Source organism: Ylistrum balloti, unplaced genomic scaffold (assembly GCF_031769215.1).
Source record: "Ylistrum balloti isolate Yb309-2 unplaced genomic scaffold, AGI_CSIRO_Ybal_v1 Utg370612, whole genome shotgun sequence".
In the NCBI taxonomy this organism is placed as follows: Eukaryota; Metazoa; Mollusca; class Bivalvia; order Pectinida; family Pectinidae; genus Ylistrum; species Ylistrum balloti.
Genome location: NW_026782376.1, coordinates 78,181 through 103,426, shown reverse-complemented (window position 1 = coordinate 103,426; position 25,246 = coordinate 78,181). Strand labels below are relative to the sequence as shown.

The 25,246-nt window shown below is 35.5% G+C and overlaps 1 protein-coding gene across 2 annotated transcripts in view; it reads left to right on the top strand.

Moving 5' to 3' along the window:
* The first annotated feature begins 1,134 nt into the window (after positions 1-1,134).
* The window catches only part of LOC132556944 (nuclear pore complex protein Nup153-like), a 30,467-nt gene continuing 6,355 nt past the window's right edge, over positions 1,135-25,246 (top strand). For both annotated transcript variants that reach the window (XM_060221409.1, XM_060221408.1), the window contains exons 1-22: positions 1,135-1,216; positions 2,716-2,859; positions 3,481-3,736; positions 4,055-4,273; positions 5,523-5,632; positions 5,906-6,022; positions 6,368-6,490; positions 6,993-7,049; positions 7,594-7,659; positions 9,014-9,118; positions 9,294-9,328; positions 11,117-11,240; positions 11,932-12,123; positions 13,097-13,301; positions 13,683-13,949; positions 14,600-14,743; positions 19,675-19,821; positions 19,942-20,100; positions 20,734-21,348; positions 22,025-22,144; positions 24,721-24,885; positions 25,031-25,222. In XM_060221409.1, the coding sequence (XP_060077392.1) occupies positions 1,142-1,216; positions 2,716-2,859; positions 3,481-3,736; positions 4,055-4,273; positions 5,523-5,632; positions 5,906-6,022; positions 6,368-6,490; positions 6,993-7,049; positions 7,594-7,659; positions 9,014-9,118; positions 9,294-9,328; positions 11,117-11,240; positions 11,932-12,123; positions 13,097-13,301; positions 13,683-13,949; positions 14,600-14,743; positions 19,675-19,821; positions 19,942-20,100; positions 20,734-21,348; positions 22,025-22,144; positions 24,721-24,885; positions 25,031-25,222 (3,637 nt within the window). In that variant the 5' untranslated portion in view covers positions 1,135-1,141. The remainder of the gene's footprint in view (positions 1,217-2,715; positions 2,860-3,480; positions 3,737-4,054; positions 4,274-5,522; positions 5,633-5,905; positions 6,023-6,367; positions 6,491-6,992; positions 7,050-7,593; positions 7,660-9,013; positions 9,119-9,293; positions 9,329-11,116; positions 11,241-11,931; positions 12,124-13,096; positions 13,302-13,682; positions 13,950-14,599; positions 14,744-19,674; positions 19,822-19,941; positions 20,101-20,733; positions 21,349-22,024; positions 22,145-24,720; positions 24,886-25,030; positions 25,223-25,246) is intronic.

The following is a 25,246-nucleotide window of genomic DNA, read 5'->3' as shown; positions in this document are numbered from 1 at the left end:
TTGTGTGTGTCTATGAGTAAAAGAGTTAAACATATGTGTTGAAATTTAATGATAATAACATCCGATGATCATGATGAAGAATTAAATCTTAATCTTCGAGGTCAGTTTATGATTAATTTTTGATGATGATAAAAAAGAAGGTTGAATGATCACATGATTTTCATTGATATTTGAAATATATATAATGATGCTGATGATGGTATCGAATGAAATATATGGGTGAATGTTGGTGTGCTGTTTGTAGTCTTGTTTCTTATGTACTTTGCAAAAGTTTTGAAAAATAAAACAAACAAAAAAGTTATGTATACATGTTGGCCAATCGTGCTGATTAGTGTTGTTTTATTTCCAACCATACACCAAACACAGCAATCTGCAACTTGAAAACATATAAGCAATGCGAACAAGTATTTTAAAGCCAGATAACCATGTATATGCGATACTGATTGAAAATACTAGGGAAGTTTAACAAACTTTTTTATCGAAGACTACATCCTATGTTATTTACCTTAACTTAAAAAACGCTGTTATTATGAAGTGTTCAACCAGTTATGTAATTATCACATAAGCATTCCATGAGATCCACTAGCACTCTTCAAAGACAAGCGACCACGTATAAATTAATTATACAATTGAGACTTGGTTTTCCGGGTACAGTTAACACATTTTACAGATATTTTCCGTTGAAAGCCCTGAAATAACTTCGTTAGTTCTCTGTGATGGAGAAAACTCAACAAATTATTTATCTCACAAGGGAAAGACGTACATTTTAGATCTTTATAAACAGATCAATATTTCTCATAATGACCGAACTCAATTAAATTAATTCTTATTATTTTCGTCATATTAACATCGGAATATCGGGGAAGATTTATATGTTTAATCAAAACATTTTTGAAAAATTATTTAGGTTTTTTTTCTATCAGCGATATAACCAAATGTAACATTGCAGAGTAACCTCCCATGGAACGAAATCTTTACTCGGTGACCTTAACATTTAAAGATCACGTGCGAGAGTCAACCAATCACTTTTCTTGTTAATACCGCCATCTTTTTCCATTCTGGAAAGTCGCATGGTCTTGGATGAAACGACGAAAGGATCTTAATAGCGATTATATCACTCTATCTCAGACGTCAAATCAATATGTCTGAGGAGGGTGGTGGCAAGATAAAAAACAAGAAAGTTTTGAATCCACCGAAACCATACGAACGGCGGAAAGTAAGTATTCAACGGAAATGATATTTCAGATGTCTGTTTCATTCTGATCATTCATTAGGCCTAGCTAAAGACTAGTTTATAGTTACTAACTTCGGTGAAATCACATGTATTAATGTTTGTTACTTGACTTTTACTGCTTTTACTCAATTCCATTGGAATATTTTATTTATATCATTTAAACTGTTTAGATTACATGTGGATAATATGACTGTAAGTCTGTAAAAACTGATCATCAGACTTGGGAGGGAAAAAACTAAGAAATTTGGACACAGAAGTCTTAAGTTGTTTTCAAAACTTGAAACATGCATGCCATTCGTGGTAAGTCGCTGTTTCATAACTTGCTAATCATGATAGCAAGGCTGTTGTCATCAAAATGTAATGACAAATCTTCATAGATATTTGGTCTTTAACGACTGTACTCTCGCGGTCATTATAACCAGTAAGTGAGGATAGTGATCGATTACTTTCTCCGTACTGATGATGTGACAGTGTTACAACTTTGTTAATCTCACCACACCTAGTGCCATTCTTCTAAGAAATCCCTCTTTTTATAGAAGCACCTTCATGTTTTTGTATGCAGTTGTATTTAGTTTTCTGTGGAGATTGTTCTATTCTGTTCTAATGCTGTTGTATTGAGTGTACAGGTTACCTTACTAGCCTCATCTACTGTAGATTTCCTTATGTAGAACAGTAGAGTGTTGGCAATATATTGAAAGGTTGCTATTTCAAACCCTAGGGGTGTTTTTCCTTACACCTTCCTGTTACAGATATATAGTTGTTGACCATTCCAAGGGTAAAAGCTATAAGAGAATGAGATGCTTCCTTGGAAATGTTGAAAGACTTAGTGAAGGAGAGGGTAATGTAGAAGTTAAGTTACATGATGCCTTACTTGCTTAGGGAATACCAGTATTGTGTCCAACTAGAGACTGAAGAGTTGCTCCTTCAAATCCTGGTAGGTAGGGGCAAGGTATTTTTCATTACTTCTTCCTATTGCACTTCAAAAAATGTAGGTTACCAGTGATGGTGTTTGGAAAGAAATTTGGTGTAAGGTAAAAAAAAAAAAGGAAAAAATACAAACACAGAGTACTCCTGACTCCTTTTCTTTGTATTTCACTATTAATATGGTTTAATATGTGATAGTGATTGAAGTATTTCAATGGCATGATTAATGCCCAGGCTGCAAGTATACTCTGTAGTCATCAAGTTTTGTGCGATAAACAATTACCATTGAATCATCCCTTACCCATTTCCACATCATGGGATGTCCAAGCAACAAATTAAGAGGTTTCAGTAGGCACAGCAACATGATAATAAATCAGCTGACAAGCAGTCTGTTTTCCAAAAGGAGTAAACATGGAGATGATCAGTGATAGACTAAGTGTTTCTGTGTATGCTACCAGATCCATCTGAAGCTTTTCAAAGACTATTACAATGCAGGCAGTTCAAATGTGGTGTCCATACATTGTTTTTCTCAACCTTTGTATATTGTTATGTTCCAGTCATTCCTTGGAAAAGTTACAGACACTGTTAAAGAATTGATTTCGCCATCTTGGCTATCAGACTTGGTGAATAGTGTGAAAAAACCAAGCCCACAGCGAGGAGATGAACTGTCAACTCCTCCAGTCCAAGAGCCACAGTATATGGTAAGGTATTCTTTTTTGTTTTATTTGTATCTGGCTAAATATGGACGTCATTCCCAATAACAAAACCTTGATGATTGCCCAATGAAAGAACTAAAATTCCATAAGTAATATTAGTTTAACAAATGATTAATATCAAGTAAATAAAGAATGGAGCATCAACATCAGGGATTCTGTGACTTATTATTTTATTAGTTGACTAGGCCAACTGTCATCTGAACAATTTTACGTCAAGGAAGCTGAAGTGCAAAATATGGTTAAAGAAATTGATTGTTTCAATCAGTGATGTACAATTGTTCAGAATTTCATGCTAGGTTTCGGTACATTAAAATGATTGTGGATGGTGCTGTCCTATGAACAATTTTGTTTACAGTAAGCTTGTTCAGATGGTTATGTATTTGCCTCTGCAAATTGTATGATCTACATGAGAGATATTATGATGGAATTTTAACAGCTCTTGTTATTTTTTCTTATCTGAGATTTTGTCACTTTTTTCATCAATTTAAGGTCATGGGGCCCATTCCCAAAGCAGTGAAAAAATGTCCTGTTAAATATGATTCATATTGTGTTTCATAATGTGGAAACAATGTTTAATAAAATTTACTGATTCTGATGTCTTTCCAGAGTTCCCTTCCATCGCAGCAACGTAATAGGATTCCATCTAGAGATTCTTCTCAATATTGTCCTCCAAAGTTTGTACCATTGACACGAAATGGTCTGGCCAACCTTTCCCCCAGGTCTTCGTTACCTCTGGTACCCTCCTTGCCACTTCAGCAGCCCCCACAGCAATCGCAACCACCAATGACATTCTGCACCCAAAAGAGTGATAATGGAGAAGGATTGAGGAAAAACCAAACACAACCAAGCATTTTCTTGCAAGGTAGAGAAAAACAGAGTAAGGTTTACAAAAGGAGGAGAATATTTCTTAACCTTGGTTTTCCTTCTATATGTAAAGTTGTCTCCTCCTGGGAGCAGGTATTGATTATGTCATTTGCTGGTGAGAAAATAACATCATGCGAAAACAGCATAATTTTGTCATACAATTAATGAAGTAACAATCACAACATGGAATTATTCTAGAAATAAATGAAATGAAAAATAGACACCTTACAAGTCAAGAAATTCAACATCAATGATAGTACAAAGATATGTGCTTGTTATTGTTTTATTGTAAAATATGTTAATATGTCCTTTCCAGATACTAAATCAGTTGATAGAAATAGGAACTTTTTGAGTAATTGCACAATTGGGAGGGGGCAGTTGGACAGTGATATTTCATCAGGGCCAAGTGATGATATTGCCAGACCAGGACCTAGCAATACAGAGACAAACCCTGCAGATATCTCATCCATTTGTAATCACAATGAGAGTGAGGAAAGCGAAGAGCAGGAAGAAACACTACCTGCATCTGTAAATCGTAAGTTGTTTCATACAATGATATCATTGTCTCAACTTTTTGGATTCTGTTGCATCCCTTCCTGTTTTTATTCCCTATAAAATGTATTTATGGGGGATATTGATTTTATAGCTTCAAAACCATTCCACTCAATTCCACAAAACTTTCAGTATATATTAGGTTAGTGCCATAGTTGTGCCTTTTGCTATTGGCATTTCATTTTTTTTCATATTTTATATCTGTTACCATGGAAACAGTCAAAAAGCACAAAATTAGTCCACAAAGCTTTCTGTACAAATATTAGGTTAGTGTCCTAGTTAAATTTTTCTGCCATTGAAACGGATAACCCTCATCACAAATTTCAGCTTTTCTTGACCAATGCTCTAAAATCATTCAAGATAGTTGTTCAAAACTTCTTGTTAATATAATTAGGGGAAGTTCTCCATTTGGATAGCTTCAGTGTAGATAGTCTTGTAATGTTAACATCCACACATTTCAACCACTTTAATTGCTAAATGTCATCTGATAATAGGTACTGCCAAACTTCTCCTAAAATACGTAAAAAAAAAAAAATTAAAAGTAGAAATAAATCTGTTGTTTACATAGGTGACATCTTCATTTATACTGTATAACATGAAATGTTTGTAATTTTCATGTTTATATACAAACCTTGAAGATAAAATGCGATGGATAAAACTTTACTTAAAGAATTAAGTGAATATTTATGAGACATCCATGAAAGTTTTCACCCTTGGAAGGATGCATAAGACTTAAACCATGACAGAAATTACCTAACAACATTTTATGTTATACAGTCAGGATTTTCCATAATTTTGTTAGTAGTAGGCTGTGTAGTGAAAGTAGGAGGCTGGTGAAGCAAGCCGACCCGAGTCGCAATGCGGCGAGGTGCTGGCGGCCTGCCGTGTACGTGTAGTTGTGTACGGAACATTATTACGGAACTGGATTGGTGTAGACGGCCAAATGATCAAAGAAGCCGGTCAAATTGGCCGGCGACCGGATCTTATAGAAAACCCTGACAGTACTTAAAATGAAGCATATCAATTGTTGTTAGTGATGTAGTTAGAAATGGACTCAAAGTAGACTATAGAAGCATTCCCATTTACCCCTACAGAGAGATCTTTACCCCTAAATTTCATCTTGTAGCCTATTGGAAACCTGGAAAGTATTGTTTGATATTCTTGTTGTTACTTTTAATCTCAACCCATGGAAGTTACTGTTATAGATTGAAATGGAGTAATTTTACCTTTAGGTTTGAACAAATCAACAACTTGGACTGAAGGATTCACTGCCAGGAAGTCAAAACCGTCAAGTTACAGCAAACCTGGATTTGACATATCCCTATTTGGGGCGCCCCTTCATGTATGTTTTTTCTTTTTCTAAAATTATCTGAATGATTTCTACAAAAAATAATTTTTGCAATGATCCTTTTAGAATTGAAAATGAAAAAGAGATGTATTTGAAATGAAGTTAATTAAATAGTCACCAGAAAAGAAGGAAGTCATAATAAGTATAAGCTTTTTCTTATACTTGATATTGTTTGTGAAATCCATGTCCAATTATTATCATTTCAATAAGAAGGTTAAAAAAATCTATTATACAATGTGCTATGTTTAAAAGTTGTTTTCTTTTCAGAGTAATTCCCTCTTGGGGGAAAGTTCTCATGAGTCATCATTTTATCCCGGTAAGACAACCTACGGAGGAGCGTCAGCGCAAAGGAAGACAAGGTTAAATGTCACAGGGCCTTATCAGGTAACATAACTTAATTAAAGGTAGATAGCAGCATCTGCCTATATAGACAATTTCCTAAACTAATTCCAAATCATTAGCTATGTATACATGATGAGATATGTCTCTGTTTCTTTTCAATACAAGTTATCTTCGAACTTAAAGATAAAATTGTCTAGAATTTAAAAAAATAAGTGAAATTATTTGTGATGGTGTAATTCAATTTGGAAAGCTTTGATAATTTCTCATGTATATTGAGTCCAATTATTCCTGTTGTGAAAATCTACATGTTTCTTTATGTGTTATTGCAATTATATAAAATACTTTAAATTTTAGTGTTTAGAATGTAAACATTTCTGTATGCTTCAGTCACCTTTCCCAATGCGTCAAAAAATGAAAGTAAAGCCAGTCAATACATCTAGAAGTGCTGCAACTAGTTCAACGGCACAGAAGATTCTGGAAACACTAGAAAAGATGTCAACTCCATTGTCTGTAAGTTTGATAAATGGGTGTACTCTAATGCGCCATACAGTAATCAGAATTAATTCCATTTTCATCATCTTATGTAAAACCAAAATTACCACCTGATTTTCTATTACCAGCTTATAAGTTAACTTCAGGATTATACAAGTTCTATCTATTCTGTTCATGAAGAAATGGGACAAGCTCAAGGAGGAAATACTTTTATGATTTTTGCCAAAGAAACTATACTTTACTTTCTGATGTTGATACTAATTTAAATATGTTTTAATGTGATATGATTATTTGGATATTAGCTTGCTTCTCTTTACTTGTCATTACCACAGCAGATGTTTTAATGTTTCATGTTGTTTTAGTATTTTAGTATTAGTGGGTGTCAAAATGATTTTTCCAGTTTTGTTTCTTAGTGTATAAATTTATTGCCATAATATTGAATAGATTGATTTACATTGTGTAACAAATGTTACCTGTTCTTGTAACTCAGAAAATTAATTTTGGCTTCTGCTGATTTCAGGAAGCTAAGAAAATACCTACTGATGATACAGTGTTGCGACTGAATTCTTCATTCAATGTAAGTATTTTCATATGTAGCAGAAATGAGTGGTCTGTTTGGATGTTAATATTTTTGAAAGTTGGTTGAAGAATGAATTCTGCATAAAAAAAACCCATTGATTTTATGCCAATGCCACAAAATAGACAGGTGGGGTGGTTCGTAGCATTGCCTGGGTCAAGTCTCTCCCATCCCATTCAGATCCAATTCAATGTAATCACCTTGCAACTTTATTCTTTGACAGATTTTGGTCAAACTTAATGTAAAGATCAATCAAAAGTATATTTTTTATGTCTTGTGTTTCGGGGCCCAAGGTCAAGGCCAAGGTCACCCTTGTTATATATAGAAAATTGTCACCTAATTTGATTTAAACCCTTACCATATTCCTTAGAATTCAGTCTAGGGTTAACGGAATGATCAAGTAAAAGTATGCTTTAGACAAAGTTGTGTTTCAGAGGTCAGAAGTCATAGTCTTGGCCGTGGGGGGCAATTAAGTCCTGCAGAATTATTCTAGATTTCTTTTCTTTGATAAATCATTTTTTGAAATAATATTTCTTGGTTTCAGCCTACAAGTTATAAACCAGCACGCCATAGCATAGGCTCCTACCTTAACACAAGACGTGAACTACAGGTGAGGAATTTACCAACTTTATTGTGTTACATAAGGTATTCACAGGAGGTTTTTCCTTACCATCACTCTTTTGGTGTATACTTAATGCCTATATATTTATTCTTTGTTTGTGTGGTAAACATCAGATGTAAAACCTCCTAACTGATATTATTATTGGTGTGATGGAGAAACTTGTAAAGTACTGGCTTTTGATAAATTCGCTTGATATCTATGACTTTAAAGACAACCATGATTGCAACTGATGGTCCAAATCAATTTTAAAAAATCACTATATGTGGGAAATCATCCTCAATATTGCAGGGGTTACAATCACTTTCACTCTGCACCCAGCAAAATCACAAAAAATCACAAGATTACAGGAGATCAACACCTAATGTCAAATCCATTTAACATATGTGACACTGAGATTTGTTTGATGTACATCAAAGGATCAAACTGGTCTTTTCATCTTGTCCACATAGTGTCGCACAGGGAACTTTCATTAATGTCGAAGATGGTGGCAAATTGTTTTTCACAGTTTAGCTGTAGTCCCTTTGTTAAAGGGTGAAATTAAACACTGAGTGAAACATATTAAGTTGAGCATATTTTCAGAAGATGTTCAGTTTGATACATGAGCAAATAAACTTACGGTGAATGTTTTCCTGTATACATGGCAATATGAAAATGCTTCCTATTCACAAAGTTCAGGTCTTAATACTCTGAACAGTGGGGCATGAAGCTATTATGTTTTAGATTGATCTACTTTGCATCTTAAAAGCATGTAGTTATCCCCCCTTAAGCACGTTAGTAGGGGATATTAAATTTGCTTTGTCATTTCATCCATCTGTGTGTCTAGACAAGGGTATTATCTGGACCAGAGCTCAAGTTAACAACTGAAATTTTTGTACAGTTACTAAGTTGGTACTCTAGTAGTGCCTGTTGTGATAGAGACATTCTACATTTAAATAGTTTTTCTTTTATTGTGGAAAACACATGGGTCAAATGACAATTTCAGGCCAGGACTTTGAAAGTGTTCAGAATTACTTCTCAAAATCTTATACAGGTATAAAGCTAGTACTCATGAAATGGAGCAGTTCTCTTTTTAATCACTTTATCTGTTACCATGGAAACATGCCAAATTATTAATTTTTTCAAGAGCAGAGCTCTAAAATCATTGAAGATAGATACTTGAATTTTTTTACATTCAAGCTAATACTGATATTGACAATGCTGGAATGGATTTAATACCTGTTATTGTAATATATATGATTGTGTGTCTTTCTTCTTAACAATTCATATTTTGTTAGACATATTAGGTTTCTGAGTCATATTGCAATGAGTTATATTGAGTAATAATTTAGAGACTTGGTTGTAGAAATCCCAGAGTGGCCCACCAACAGGTAAAGTTAGCACACCTGTACCAGCCTCCATCAGTCGTAACTACCAGCGAGTAACAGTTCCCCAGACACAGTCAGACAAGGTAAAACCTTTGTTTAAAATATAACTACACATAGACCATGTGCCACAGTACTGCAAAACATATTGAATGATTAGTTTCTGCTTTGTTTGGAATCATTTAAAGTGTAAGGTATTCATTAGTAATCAAGAAATATGATATTCAAAATGGTTTTTGACGCATCTTTAATGTGTTTCAGGGTTTCTTAAATGCAAAAGTACCTACAAAGATCAGGTAAGTGATTTTTCATGTCAATGTTTGAAGGAAGGGGGGAGGGGAGTCATAGTGTTACCCAATGTCTATCTTTACCTGTGCTGTTGTGTCAGATTCCCGATTGATGCCGTCACTCGAGCAATTGAACTTGAATGTGATCAAAATATTTTAGATAACTTTTTATTTCAGTGTTCTTAGGTCAATATTACATTTAGCCTTTATAGAGGTTCATCAAATATTGATTCTTAAATACATTTCACTGAAGCCATCCATGTTGTATACATTGGACTGAAGCCATCCATGTTGTATACATTGGACTGAAGCCATCCATGTTGTATACATTGGACTGAAGCCATCCATGTTGTATACATTGGACTGAAGTCATCCATGTTATGTACATTGGACTGAAGCCATCCATGTTATGTACATTGGACTGAAGCCATCCATGTTATGTACATTGGACTGAAGCCATCCATGTTGTATACATTGGACTGAAGCCATCCATGTTATGTACATTGGACTGAAGCCATCCATGTTGTATACATTGGACTGAAGCCATCCATGTTATGTACATTGGACTGAAGCCATCCATGTTGTATACATTGGACTGAAGCCATCCATGTTATGTACATTGGACTGAAGCCATCCATGTTGTATACATTGGACTGAAGCCATCCATCTTATGTACATTGGACTGAAGCCATCCATGTTATGTACATTGGACTGAAGCCATCCATGTTGTATACATTGGACTGAAGCCATCCATATTGTATACATTGGACTGAAGCCATCCATGTTATATACATTGGACTGAAGCCATCCATGTTATGTACATTGGACTGAAGCCATCCATGTTATGTACATTGGACTGAAGCCATCCATGTTATGTACATTGGACTGAAGCCATCCATGTTATGTACATTGGACTGAAGCCATCCATGTTATGTACATTGGACTGAAGCCATCCATGTTGTGTACATTGGACTGAAGCCATCCATGTTATGTACATTGGACTGAAGCCATCCATGTTATATACATTGGACTGAAGCCATCCATGTTATGTACATTGGACTGAAGCCATCCATGTTATATACATTGGACTGAAGCCATCCATGTTATATACATTGGACTGAAGCCATCCATGTTATGTATACTGGACTGAAGCCATCCATGTTATGTACGTTGGACTGAAGCCATCCATGTTATATACATTGGACTGAAGCCATCCATGTTATATACATTGGACTGAAGCCATCCATGTTGTATACATTGGACTGAAGCCATCCATGTTGTATACATTGGACTGAAGCCATCCATGTTATGTACATTGGACTGAAGCCATCCATGTTATATACATTGGACTGAAGCCATCCATGTTGTATACATTGGACTGAAGCCATCCATGTTATGTATACTGGACTGAAGCCATCCATGTTGTATACATTGGACTGAAGCCATCCATGTTATGTACATTGGACTGAAGCCATCCATGTTATATACATTGGACAGAGATTATTTATGTTATATAAAATGGACTGAGCCATTCATGTTATATAAAATGGACTGAGCCATTCATGTTATATAAAATGGACTGAGCCATTCATGTTATATAAAATGGACTGAGCCATTCATGTCATAGGTCTTGCAGCCATTTACATAAAAAGAATCATAATTACTCGGATGATTGATGATATTTACAAGTTCCAGATAGATAGCTAAAAAAAGTCATGTTGGGCTGTAGTACTGTACATATTTATTGTGGTTTTGTAACCGTCATGGATGAAATATTTGACTTTGATGTTATTGTAGTCGACCAACCCCTCAGGAACCAGAGAAGACGCCGAGCATTGCATCAGGGGGTGGAAAACTGAAAAGTAAAAAGTTTCAGCAGCACTTTCCAGGACGGAAGGCTGCTGAAGAGGAGGAAGAAGAGGTAAAGTCTAAAATATTTCAGTAACATTGTCAGCTCTGGATAATCCCACATAATGAGGGATTACATATTTCAATCAAGCAGTTCTCATAGCTCTACATCAACCTAAACCAAATATACCTCAGTTACAATGCTAACAGCCAGATTCCTATCAATAATAAATCTAAGGTTTGTAAAAGTACTGAATTTGATTAATTCTTCATTAATTACTTCTAGTATACATAAATGTAATGCTCATGCATTACCTTGATAGTTTCCACAAGCTATTGCAACAAAAATAAAGCAACTGAGTTTGTTGAGAGGGTTTTTTGTTTTTTTTTTTTTCTGAAGGGAGGGGGGGACAAGATTATATGTTTTCAAATATTTTCTTAGTTTTATGATTATGATATAGACAGGAAGCACATTAAGTCTTTCTTGTATTATTTAACACCTTGTAGACCAATATCTACTTGGAGCTTTTCTATAACTTATGTAATTGAGTGATACAAAATCTTTGAAGATGATCCTACATATCTCACTTGTACTACTGATATCAGATTTAGTTGAACAGCTTTATCACAAGATACAAGTGTGGTCACAAACTGTAAACTTGAAAAGAGGCTTTTCATATTTTCACAGATTTATTATTAGTTTATTCATGTTTTGCATTGCTATTAGATAAAAACATACAAATGAACTGATGATTTATTTTTAGGTTGAAATGCCCAATTTACGAACAGAATTCACATTGCCAGTGATTGGTACCCCTCAATTTGATTTTGGAACATCACAACTTACCAAGCCAGTGGAAAAGAAGGCAGAAAAGTCCAACGCAGAATTTACTTTCGCGACACCCATACAGAAAACCCCAACTAAACAGTCGGACCAGGTCCCACCCACAAAAACAGTGAGATATTCTATCTTTGGATTACTAAATCTAACTTGCTCAGAATTTTGTATAAGAATAAGTTAAATTTTTCTTATAGAGTTTTTTGATGTAGAATCATAAAGCATCTGGTTAGTGTCAAGTACGTTATTTGCCTATTTCTTGCAGAGATCATTGCTACAGAGGTAGTGGAAAGAAAAAACTGTCCATATTCACAGGGTTAAATTTGTTTTCAACGCAAACAACTTCTTTAAAAGTCTTAATGTGATAATATTTCACCAGAAACTTTATTGCATTAAGTGCTTTGAATTTCAAGTTTTTTTATTTGGTGTAGACTCCATTATGAAGGTCAGTGATGTTGGAATTGTTTTCAAAAAGCATCAAATATCAGATGTGCGATGTAGGTCGTCGGGGCCTCTTGCCTAACATTGTTCAGAAGATTTCTCTCATATGAGAACCAAACAGTAACAAAAGTGGCATTCATTAGACTGAAAATACATACGGACAGTCCCAGAATTAAATGTAGGGACAGCGGGTGGCAGATGAATTGTTTTGTTGGTGGTTTGGACAACACCAAAAAATAAATTTTATGTGTGATCAGTGATATTACAAATTTAATAAAATGGGTGACTGGTTAAACGGGAATCCCAAAAAAAAAAATGTTGCGGTAGACTTGATATAGAAAGTCCGATAACTCATTTAGGTTTTGAAACTCTTTTGGAATGCGAGAACTAATGCAACTTTGAAAAAAAAAAAAGGTGAAGGATAAGGAAGTGCTTGAAGTAACAAGTTTGTGTGATATTAAAGTATGTATACATGCTTAGGTATTGAATAAACTTTATTTCATGGGTTGTTAGGGTAAAAAAATAAGTGCCTCCCAACCTGCACCTGCATGATCATCACATTTAACTCTTCAACCGCCCTAACCATTATCACAATTGCCATATTAGATTGTTAAGAAGTAAATTAAGTAATCTGTGTATGTTTTCTATAGGACTTCACCTTTAGTTCTCCACTGAATATGGAAAATGAGAGTAATTTAAAGCCCAAATCTGTCACATTTGACATTGGGCCAGTGAAGGACAAAGAATCTCCAGCCGCCTTCTCCTCACCCGCCTTCAAGTTTGGAAGTCCTATGGGCCTTCAGTCCAAGTCTCCATCAAACCTTGGAGCATCACCAGTCCTTCCCAGATCTTCAGGTACAACCATTATATCACAGAGGACATTTATTTAGTCCTAGTATAAACGATTCCATTCTCTACGATGTGATTGTTTCTGATGGATTTTGAGTAATGCTTAAAAGAATTTGTGAAAACGAGATATTTTTGGTGAATGTGTGTAACTTTTTTCTTTTTTTTTTAGTTATTGTTTTATTTTCATTGTTTGCATATTTTTCTTGGATAGGGATATTTTACATCACAAAGATTCTAATTTTGTAAAAGTTAAATAATAAATGAAGAATATGAAAGAGTAAATTAGACTACACAAGTATTGCTATCATATGAACAATTTAGTGATAAATCTTATTTTTAAAAAATTGAACACACTTTGTAAGTTAAAGTGAAAATTTTGTATTGCAGGAGGTCTGGTTCCTGCCACGGAACTGAAATCTGGTAGTGTGATGGATGTTCTTGGTAAGTCAGGGGAGAGTGGCTTCAGTTTTGGCTCTACCAAGACCAACAAAGACACAACAAGCATGGGTGGATTCAAACCTGCATCAGAACTGAAGCAAGGCAGTGTGATGGATGTTCTGGGTGGATCCAGTGCCAAGACATCTTCATTCAATAGCAGCTTTGAACCTGCCAAAGAACTCAAAAAAGGGAGTGTTACAGATGTTCTTGGTAAAAGTGAGTGTATAAAAAAGAAATGCATAACTGTGAAAAACATGTTTTGATGTCTTTCAAATATATAAAAACATTAAGTACTGGATCTTTGATAATTTGGATATAAAGTACAGTCAAGGGATGTTGACATTGACAAAGATTATCAGTGTTGTCAGAGAAAATGCACAAACATTACTGAGATCTTCGATTTGGTTTGTATGCCCCCACTTAGGTACAGGAGGAGAGTATATATAGTAATCACTTAGTCTTATCCACGATAAGTTTGTGTACAAGATATAATGTCAACCAATAATAGATTAACCCCTCAATGTATTTATATCAAATGAAAAAGTGGTTGATGGTTATATCTACATGAGCTGCTACTCACATTGTTTTGATTAACAATGTTTCTTGATCATTCACAAATTTAAGGAGAACGCTTTATACCTGGATTAAGATATATCCAGTGTACAGTGAAGTGGTTCCTCCATTGCGTGACAGTTATGTTATCAAGTCATCCACATTCAATGGAGGTAATGTGAATGTATGTTAATTACTTGCTTTTATGTGCCGAGGAGAGGGAGATTACAATGTCATTTTTTACTTGGTGGACAAATGCAGTTGGCACATGTGGACTTAGGAATCATCTGTTAATAAGGATTTTTGTGCTCTAGGTTCAAAGGAGGACAGCAAACCCAGTCTGTCCGCCATGTTTAAGGTCGCAGAAGGCAGCTGGGAGTGTGATTCCTGCTGTATCAACAACACAGCTGATATCATAAAGTGTGTAGCCTGTGGAGCCAAAAAGCCAGATGCTGCAGGTTTATATCAATTTATGTAACAAAACTAAACATCACGATTCATTCTTCCAAATGCACGTTTGTTCCCAATCCAGAAATTCAAGGGAACTAACTTAACACAATTTAGGAGAAAAAAATGGCAAAAGATTACTAGTTATACAAGGTGATCACATGGCTTGGCCAAAATGGCCTTGAATCCTTGTGAGGGCCATTCATTAGTAAGCATTTTTGTTGGTTTTAGTCAAGCTGACTCATGGCACGTTTGTAATGCAAAATCACACCAATATATTTCTGTGGACTAGCCACAAGCAAGTTTCCTATTTGCTTGGATTTGACATGAGAAGAAAATAACGAAAACATGTGAAATAAATGAAGTAAAAATGGCATGTAACATATGCTTCTATCCACTGCATTCCTTGCAAATTTGCCTCCCGACCATCCCACCCGTTTTTACTTAAGAACAGCTCTATATTGCTTCTTGACTTCATACAACTGAGGAAATGCATGGCAACTTAGTTGTTACTTTTCTGAAAGTCTCCATATCAGTATTTGGTTTCAAATGGATCAGTTTCTCAGAAAGTTTAGATAATATGGCATTCAGATTTGGTTATCTTTAACAAATACCAAAGGTGGGGTCAACATTTGGCCTCCACATAGATTTCTATTATTTTTTCGTCCTATGTAGATACATGAAAATAACCTACAACCACATAAATGATTAGTTGTTATAACTACTTATAGTCATACTGGACCTTGTATAACACCAGGTTGAGTGACAAAGGTACCCTAACATAATGACTAATACTTGTTACATTAGAATTTTAAATGAAAATATTTATATACCAGTCTAACGTACATAAAATGTCCATTATTTTGATACCACATACGTTATATTGGCATAAAAAATGTAAGCATATTGATAACTTAAAAAAAAAATGCAAAATTTTCACTAAGTAAAGAATATCTCAAAGTATGTCAAGTTCATTTTGTAAAGTTGCAATCTCAGTCTTTATATTATACTTCTTTAAAAAAAAATTCTATGTATATATGCTGTCTATTGAATAAATTTGAAGTGATTTCAGAACAGGTAAAATATATTTTTAACAAAATTTAAATATGCTTATTGCATGATTTGCCTTAATAATGAAGATTTAGTTTTGTTGTTTTTTTGTGCCAAATACTGCTATTTACATGATGTTTTCTACACTAGAAATCTATCCTCTAAAGAACAACTGACAGCTGTTTGTATTATAAAAACTTACCAATGATTAAATAATCAGTATTACTGATAACATGTTACGGTCATTCCACTTTTCTTCGTATAACAATAATGGATATAAATTAATTTGATATTCTAATTAATAAACAAGGCCAGAAATGATAACCTTGTCTGACACTTGAATGTGCAAGTATGTTGATTTCCTGAAACATATAAAGGTATTACTTTAAAATATTCATACCATTTTTGCTAAGTATCTATAGACAATTACATAGACAAAGTTACACTTATGTTAGACATTCTGAATTAAATTCAAATTACTGCAAATCTCCTATCAAGTTTACTGATAATCATGTCAGACATGTGCATAGGTCGTGGTTGCAAAACCAGGTTGAAAGATATATCTCAAAAGAGACAGAGCTCAAGTAAGACATGTATATTTACCCCAGTATAACTGACTGCACCAGATGCTGACTGCTGGGATCATTAGCATAACAGAAGAAAGCATATTGTGTGGAAACTGCTACAAGTGGTACCTCAAGCAACCTTCTGGTATGAGCACTCCAGATGACCTGGCGAATGATGCAGATGATGCTTACACTGATTTCATGTCATCAAACCAACTACCACTAATCTCTGTTGAGAAATTATTTTATGGTGGCATTTTGCATAAAAGATATGTCATATGTGGTAAAGAGAGCACTGGGCTATGCACTATACCCCAGTGTGCCAGGACAACTTTATATTTTTCCTTTTTCTATGGTGTCCCCCTGATGTTCATGTTTGCAATGACCACGTAATTGATGACTTTCTGAATCCTTCTTTGCCACTAGATCTGCAAACAATGGAATTAATAGCTCTTCATCTCCAAAAAGAGCTAATCAGGTTATCAATGACCTCCTTGAACTAAGCCATTTCCTTTCTGCTGTTACTCCAACCAACACAGGCATAGATGTAGACCATCTCAGGAATGAAGAATTTAAAGCATGGACTGGTTACACACTTTAACAAATGCAGCAAATCCATAGCATTTGTTCCTCACACATGAATAGAGGATCATGTTCCTTTACATTCCATGTTTTTTTTTCTGGGTTTAACTGAGGACCAATATTTCATGGTCTCAACTGGGTGTCTTGTGTGGTCTGATAGAAAAACAATATGTGTCTCACACATTTCATAGTGTCTTAAAAGCCTTGAGCCAGACCATTGTGCCCTGTTGCCATGGACTAAGACACAAAACCCGCGAGGACACTAAGTGCCACAACACTGCCTTGACAAAATGTTTCTACAGGGACAAATTAATTGTAATCTTTGGTGGTACTTACATTTATGTCCAAAAAAGTGCTGATCACTCCCTTCAAAGATCCTCATATTGGGGCAAAAGAAGCGCAACTATGTTCAATGCATGAGCGTTGTCTTTCCAGATGGTTATGTACTAGACACTATTGGGCCTTTTATGGCAATGAAAAGGATGCAAATATCTTGACAAAAATTCTTGGAACAGTTGAGAACCTGACCTTTTGGCTCATTGTTGACCGGAGGTTTAGGGATGTGCTGGGGCTTCTGCGAGGTTCAGGGTTTCTGTGTACATGCCTTCCTATCTTCTGTCAGGTCAGACACAGCATGATACACTTATTGCCAACGAGGACCGTCAGTGTATTAAGTCCAGATGGGTTGTGGACAGCTACCATGGTCGACTGAAACAGTGGAAACTGTTCAGAGAACAACTCAACTCAAACTACTTCCTTAGTGTCATAGAGGAACTGGTTAAAATATCTACTGCTTCCTTGAATGCTGTACATGGACCAATTTATGTGTCCACAAGAGAGGGACTTGAGGGACTGTCGCCTTGCTGAGCGAATGCAATCCCGTTTGGCTCTGCCCAACACCTTGGCCTCCAGGGTTGCAGATGAACATGACTTTTCTAGACGCAACAAGGCCAACTGGGTGAAACTTGATGCCTGTTCAATAGAGTTTCTAGTACTGGATATGTAATATTTAGAAACAGTAACCTGCGGATCATACCAGTTGAAAGTAGCACCCAGTTATATTGCTGAGAATCTGGCTCCTGCTGGAGACTTTGAAGTTTGGGTCTATCAGCATGATGAAAATCTTCTCTGATGCCAAATCCATTCAAGGCACAAATCACAGTCAAAATACAATGTTTGGATTGCGTTTGACAGATATGATCAAGACGACCCTGTCAAAGATTACTCCTGTGTCTGTCCAGCGGGCAAGCAAATCCTTGGAACGTGTGCACATGTTGCATGCATTTTGTATTTTTTGGGCCATGGTTAGCATCAAGATCGAACTAACCCAGTCCATGCAACACTCGAGTTCTAACAAGCAATCACTTGAGCAGTTCTGCTATACTAAAACGCAAAAGGATTCGAACTAACAAAGGCAAAACCTGTCTCTATTACTGTACATAATCTAGCTGATAAGGTCATTTTATTGACCTTCATCAAAAGATTTGTATAAAGCTGCTAACTAAATCTTCAAATTGTGAAACTTGCACAAAAATGTCTTTCTTAACAAATTTTGTTTGTGTGACCTTGAACAGAGGTCAAGTTCAGCAATGTTAACCAAACTGATACAAATTGGCATGAACAACCACCTTGTTAAATAGCAAGACCTACAGACTTTTGGTTATTAAGCTGTCACTATCTAAAAACAATGAAGAAAAAATCAGTGTTTCTTGGGGTTTTTTTGAAGCAAAGGTGTAAAATGACAAATTTACTGGTTTTAATTTTTTCCAACAATCCTCCTTTTGAAAGATACCGTCTGTGGCCAACTTTTAAGCACGTATGAAAAAATAGACTGATTTCAGAATGTGACAATTAAAGTGTCCAAAACAATACTTTTCTCAAAAGTAATGGCTTTCTATATTAATTTGGCTGCATTTTTCAACAGAAAAGAAACGTTTCTCCTGAAATAGTGTGATATGTGGTATCAAAATGTTGGTTGATACAATGTGCACATATTAATGACATAATTTTATTGGATCTGCCTCGTAATAATGCACTAGAAGGAATTACACAACAACTACTTTAACACCCACAAAGGTGTTAGTCAAGGATCTCCCATTTTATAAGAAATCAATTCCAAGACTTACTTTTCTGTATTTAAGCTTCTGATACCCATATCTTTTAATGGTTATATTTTGAATTTCTAAGTGGGGGCCAATGCTAATGTTATATCCCCATATGTGTTGACCCCACCTTTTAGTTGATTTTTAGAAGTTTACAATAAATGATTATGTAAGTTGTAGGCCAATTACTGTACTGTACAAATATTGTACTTACAACCTTGGTTTTCAGTTATTCAGCTATCAATTTTTCTTGTTTAAAATGCATGTCAAGAAGGAAGTCTTATTAATGCGTGACTACAGATGATTTGATGAAATTTACAATCATACCTTACAGCTTGTATCAGTGACATTGAAAATTATTGCATTTTGTGGAGAATGGATTAAAAATTCCATTAGCGTTAAAAAAAATTTGAATGGAAATGTTCTCAATATAAGTGTCACTAACTGAAGGATTTTTAAAGTGACTGCAGCCATTTCTAAAATTTTGATGATTCACATAAGATATATAGAGGGGCCTCAGAATTTGAGTCACAAAAAATATCAGTCAAGAACTTGAATATCTGAGTCCAAAAATCACTGTAACAGAAATTATGCTGGGTAATGAGAGGAAAACCTCTGATTTATCTTTTACTTACTATTTAGGTTCTGCGTCACCCTCCAGTCAACCAAACTTGTCGTCCGTATTTAAAGTTGCAGAAGGATCATGGACTTATGACAGCAGTATGATACAGAATAAGTCTACTGATACAAAATGTGTCCCTTGTCAGGCAAATAAACCAGGATCTGCTGGTAAGATCATAGTATCAAAATTATTGTTTTTAGAATTCCATGTAGTGACATATTTTGAGGGGAAAAAAATTTTGATTAATTTCACTGATTTCAGTTGATTTCATTAATATTGCTTTTCAGGTTCTGCTAATTCTCCTGTAAAAGAAAGTTCAACTGCCAAATTCGAGAAACCCACAGGAAATTGGGAATGTGATACCTGTCTAGTTCCAAATGATGGAACAGCCTCCAAATGTATAGCATGTGAGACACCTAGGCCTGGACTTCAACTTAAACCATCAGGTAAGTCATATGAGACACCTAGACCTGATATTAAACCTGTTGGTAACGCATGTGAGACATCTAGACCTGACCTTCAGCCCACTGGTAAATCATGTTTGATACCTAGACTTGACCTTCAACCCTCTGGTAAATCATGTGTGACACCTAGACTTGACCTTCAACCCTCTGGTATATCATGTGTGACACCTATACTTGACCTTCAACACTCTGGTAAATCATGTGCGACACCTAGACTTGACCTTTAACCCTTTGGTAAATCATGTGTGACACTAAGGCCTTTCCTTCCCTCTTCCAATAAGTGATTTTAGACATCAGGTAATTCATTCAAGACAACTGCATATAAATTTTCATTTTACCTTGACAGACACTTGTTGAACAGTTGACAAAAATATTGGTTTAGATGGATAATTCACACATAGGAAATGTTAAATACTTAAAAATCAGTGTTTGGATGGTTCACACTGATTTGAAAAACCCCTCAAATCATTATTAAATCTTGAAAACCCTTAATTCAAACATGTTTTTTACCATATTTAAATGTTTGTGAAATTGAATGTTTTCATTATTTTGAAACTTTTAAATGGTCATTGGTTTTGTCTTGTGTGACTTAGAACATTTCATTGATTTTTTCAGTTTCTGGAGGATTGAAATTCGGTGGTGTACCTGTCAGCAAATCAACTGGTAGTGTAGATCAAGGTGGTTTTAAATTTGGAGATGCAAGCAAAGACTCGTCTACTGACAGTAAACCTGTGAGCTCATTTGGAGCAGGACAATTATCTTTTGGAATACCACCTGTTTCAAGTAGTAATTCCACCTCTGAACCATCCAAAAGCTCAACAAATGTGACTGAGGGTTTTAAATTTGGAAGTGGAGAAGTTTCCTCAGGTGGTCCTAGTGTGGGAGGCTTTAAATTTGGGACTGGAGCTAGTGCACCAAATATCACTCCAACAACAGGCTTCAAAATAAATTCTATAGTTGTTTCTAAAAGTGATACTGTTTCTGGTGGTTTTCAGATGCCATCTGTGAAATCTTCACCTGTTGGTGATCAAAGTCAGAATAAAAGTGAAAGTTCTAGTACATTTAAATCTCTATTTGGTATTGATAAATCTGAAATAACATCGGGTCCAAAGACTGATTCTACCTCAGGAAAGGTGTCCAATGGCAGTTTATCAACACCTGCAACCGGTTCTTCAGCTGGTGGTTTTCAGTTTGGAGCTCCTACGAAACCTCCCACTACATTTAGTGCTGGTATGTTAATATTCTGATTGAAAAATCAAGTTTGACTTTGTAATGTTCTGAAAAAGTATCCAGTGGTGATATTTTGGATATTGATTACTAAAACTTTACCTTGAAACCTGACACTGCTGTGTTTTTATGTCTGAGCTGAATACCTATCCTACAGCTTGACCAGTATAACTTGTATTATTACCCCTATCAACAAAGTTCAGTAGGGAGAGGGGGATCTAATGAAGTACTGAAGTCTTGATGAAATGCTACGGCTAATTACAGCCTATGATTTGACAATAGGTGTTCCAAAACAGTTACATGGAAACTCTTTGGAGGCTTCTGGTTGTAATTGAAATATTATTTGATTAAGTTGAAAATTGATATAAAAATGTTTAGGGGGGTGTAAAAAAAAAAACAATACTATTTTACCATCCTGGCAACAGTTTTGTGTTACCTACAGTACACTGGCAGTATTAAATGTGTTAATTTAAAAACAAGGACGTACATAGTAGTGTGTGGTCTATGGCAATACTGATTTTGTTCTGGAAGTGTACACCATATGAATATGAGGGTTGTAATATCCACATGCCAGATAAGATATTAATGAATTGTTCATCGGATACAGGATTTTCCATTAGAAACCTAGATGAAATGTCATGCCAGTGCTAACTACTAAATATGGCATATTTGTTTACAGGGCCAGATTTCACCATGGCTAAGTCATCTGAAGAGACACACAAACCAGCTCCCTTATTTAATGTACAACCACCAGCCAGCACTGTTGCAGCCCCATCATTAAAAAGGAGTCACAATGAAGGTAAAGCATATCTTTTCTTAATATCTAAACTCTGAAACTGATGTAGTGTATTTTACACTGGTCTCTGATGTAGTGTATTTACACTGATCTCTGATGTAGTGTATTTTACACTGGTCTCTGATGTAGTGTATTTACACTGGTCTCTGATGTAGTGTATTTACACTGGTCTCTGATGTAGTGTATTTACACTGGTCTCTGATATTGTGTATTTTACACTGGTCTCTGATGTAGTGTATTTTACACTGGTCTCTGATGTAGTGTATTTACACTGATCTCTGATGTAGTGTATTTACACTGGTCTCTGATGTAGTGTATTTTACACTGGTCTCTGATGTAGTGTATTTACACTGATCTCTGATGTAGTGTATTTACACTGATCTCTGATGTAGTGTATTTACACTGGTCTCTGATGTAGTGTATTTTACACTGATCTCTGATGTAGTGTATTTACACTGGTCTCTGATGTAGTGTATTTTACACTGGTCTCTGATGTTGTGTATTTACACTGGTCTCTGATGTTGTGTATTTACCATGTAGTGAATTTACACTGGTCTCTGATGTTGTGTATTTACACTGATCTCTGATGTAGTGTATTTACACTGGTCTCTGATGTAGTGTATTTACACTGATCTCTGATGTAGTGTATTTACACTGGTCTCTGATGTAGTGTATTTACACTGGTCTCTGATGTAGTGTATTTACACTGATCTCTGATGTAGTGTATTTACGCTGGTCTCTGATGTAGTGTATTTACCATGTAGTGAATTTACGCTGGTCTCTGATGTAGTGAATTTACACTGGTCTCTGATGTTGTGTATTTACACTGATCTCTGATGTAGTGAATTTACACTGGTCTCTGATGTAGTGTATTTACACTGATCTCTGATGTAGTGTATTTACACTGGTCTCTGATGTAGTGTATTTACGCTATCTCTGATGCAGTGTATTTACACTGGTCTCTGATGTAGTGTATTTACACTGGTCTCTGATGTAGTGTATTTACACTGATCTCTGATGTAGTGTATTTACGCTGGTCTCTGATGTAGTGTATTTACCATGTAGTGAATTTACGCTGGTCTCTGATGTAGTGAATTTACACTGGTCTCTGATGTTGTGTATTTACACTGATCTCTGATGTAGTGAATTTACACTGGTCTCTGATGTAGTGTATTTACACTGATCTCTGATGTAGTGTATTTACACTGGTCTCTGATGTAGTGTATTTACGCTGTCTCTGATGCAGTGTATTTACACTGGTCTCTGATGTAGTGTATTTACACTGGTCTCTGATGTAGTGTATTTACACTGATCTCTGATGTAGTGTATTTACGCTGGTCTCTGATGTAGTGTATTTACCATGTAGTGAATTTACACTGATCTCTGATGTAGTGAATTTACACTGGTCTCTGATGTAGTGTATTTACACTGATCTCTGATGTAGTGAATTTACACTGATCTCTGATGTAGTGTATTTACACTGATCTCTGATGTAGTGTATTTACACTGATCTCTGATGTTGTGTATTTACGCTGGTCTCTGATGTAGTGAATTTACACTTGTCTCTGATGTAGTGTATTTACACTGATCTCTGATGTAGTGAATTTACACTGGTCTCTGATGTAGTGTATTTACGCTGGTCTCTGATGTAGTGTATTTACACTGGTCTCTGATGTAGTGTATTTACACTGGTCTCTGATGTAGTGTATTTACACTGATCTCTGATGTAGTGTATTTACACTGGTCTCTGATGTAGTGTATTTACACTGATCTCTGATGTAGTGTATTTACACTGGTCTCTGATGTAGTGTATTTTACACTGGTCTCTGATGTTGTGTATTTACACTGGTCTCTGATGTTGTGTATTTACACTGATCTCTGATGTTGTGTATTTACACTGATCTCTGATGTTGTGTATTTACACTGATCTCTGATGTAGTGTATTTACACTGATCTCTGATGTAGTGTATTTACACTGATCTCTGATGTTGTGTATTTACACTGATCTCTGATGTAGTGTATTTACACTGGTCTCTGATGTTGTGTATTTACACTGGTCTCTGATGTTGTGTATTTACACTGATCTCTGATGTTGTGTATTTACACTGATCTCTGATGTAGTGTATTTTACACTGGTCTCTGATGTTGTGTATTTACACTGATCTCTGATGTTGTGTATTTACACTGATCTCTGATGTTGTGTATTTACCATGTAGTGTATTTACGCTGGTCTCTGATGTAGTGTATTTACACTGGTCTCTGATGTAGTGTATTTACGCTGGTCTCTGATGTAGTGTATTTTACACTGGTCTCTGATGTAGTGTATTTACACTGGTCTCTGATGTAGTGTATTTACACTGGTCTCTGATGTAGTGTATTTACTCTGGTCTCTGATGTAGTGTATTTTACACTGATCTCTGATGTAGTGTATTTACCATGTAGTGTATTTACCCTGGTCTCTGATGTAGTTATGTGGTCTAGTATATTTACAATTACTTATTTTGCTGTTTTTATACAAAAATGTTTCCTGTTTTGAAATGTTTCAATCGGGTTACAATGAAATTTAATCAATGTTGTAGAAAATGGACCAAGTGATACCAAGAGGACACCATTTATGTTCAATGCTGGATCTACAGCAGAGCCTGCAAAGTCACTTGGAAACAATATTTTGTTTGGTGCACCAGCCTCAGCCCCTACTCCTGCAACCAAAGCATCAATATTCCAGACCCCTACTGCCCCTACCTGTAAGTGATGCATTCCAAGTCTAAACTAACTTTGTGTTTAAAAAGTAAAATTTAAGGCTAGATATTTGATATATCAATAATATTAACATGAATTTTACATTCCTGATGAGATAACTAACTTTTATTTTAATTTGTATCAATGCAGCAAGCATGTCTACGGCAGTGTCCACAGCTCCAGCTGGAGGATTTAATTTTGGGATGGGAGGTAACTCTGCACCCTCTGGAGGACTTGGAAATTCCAGCTTTGGAACTACTGCTAAAAATCCTTCTGGATTCAACTTCAATGTTGATTCAAACAAATCAGCTGTGTTCAATTTTGTTGGTGGGTCTAGTACAGGTGAGGCAGGAATGATTTATGCGG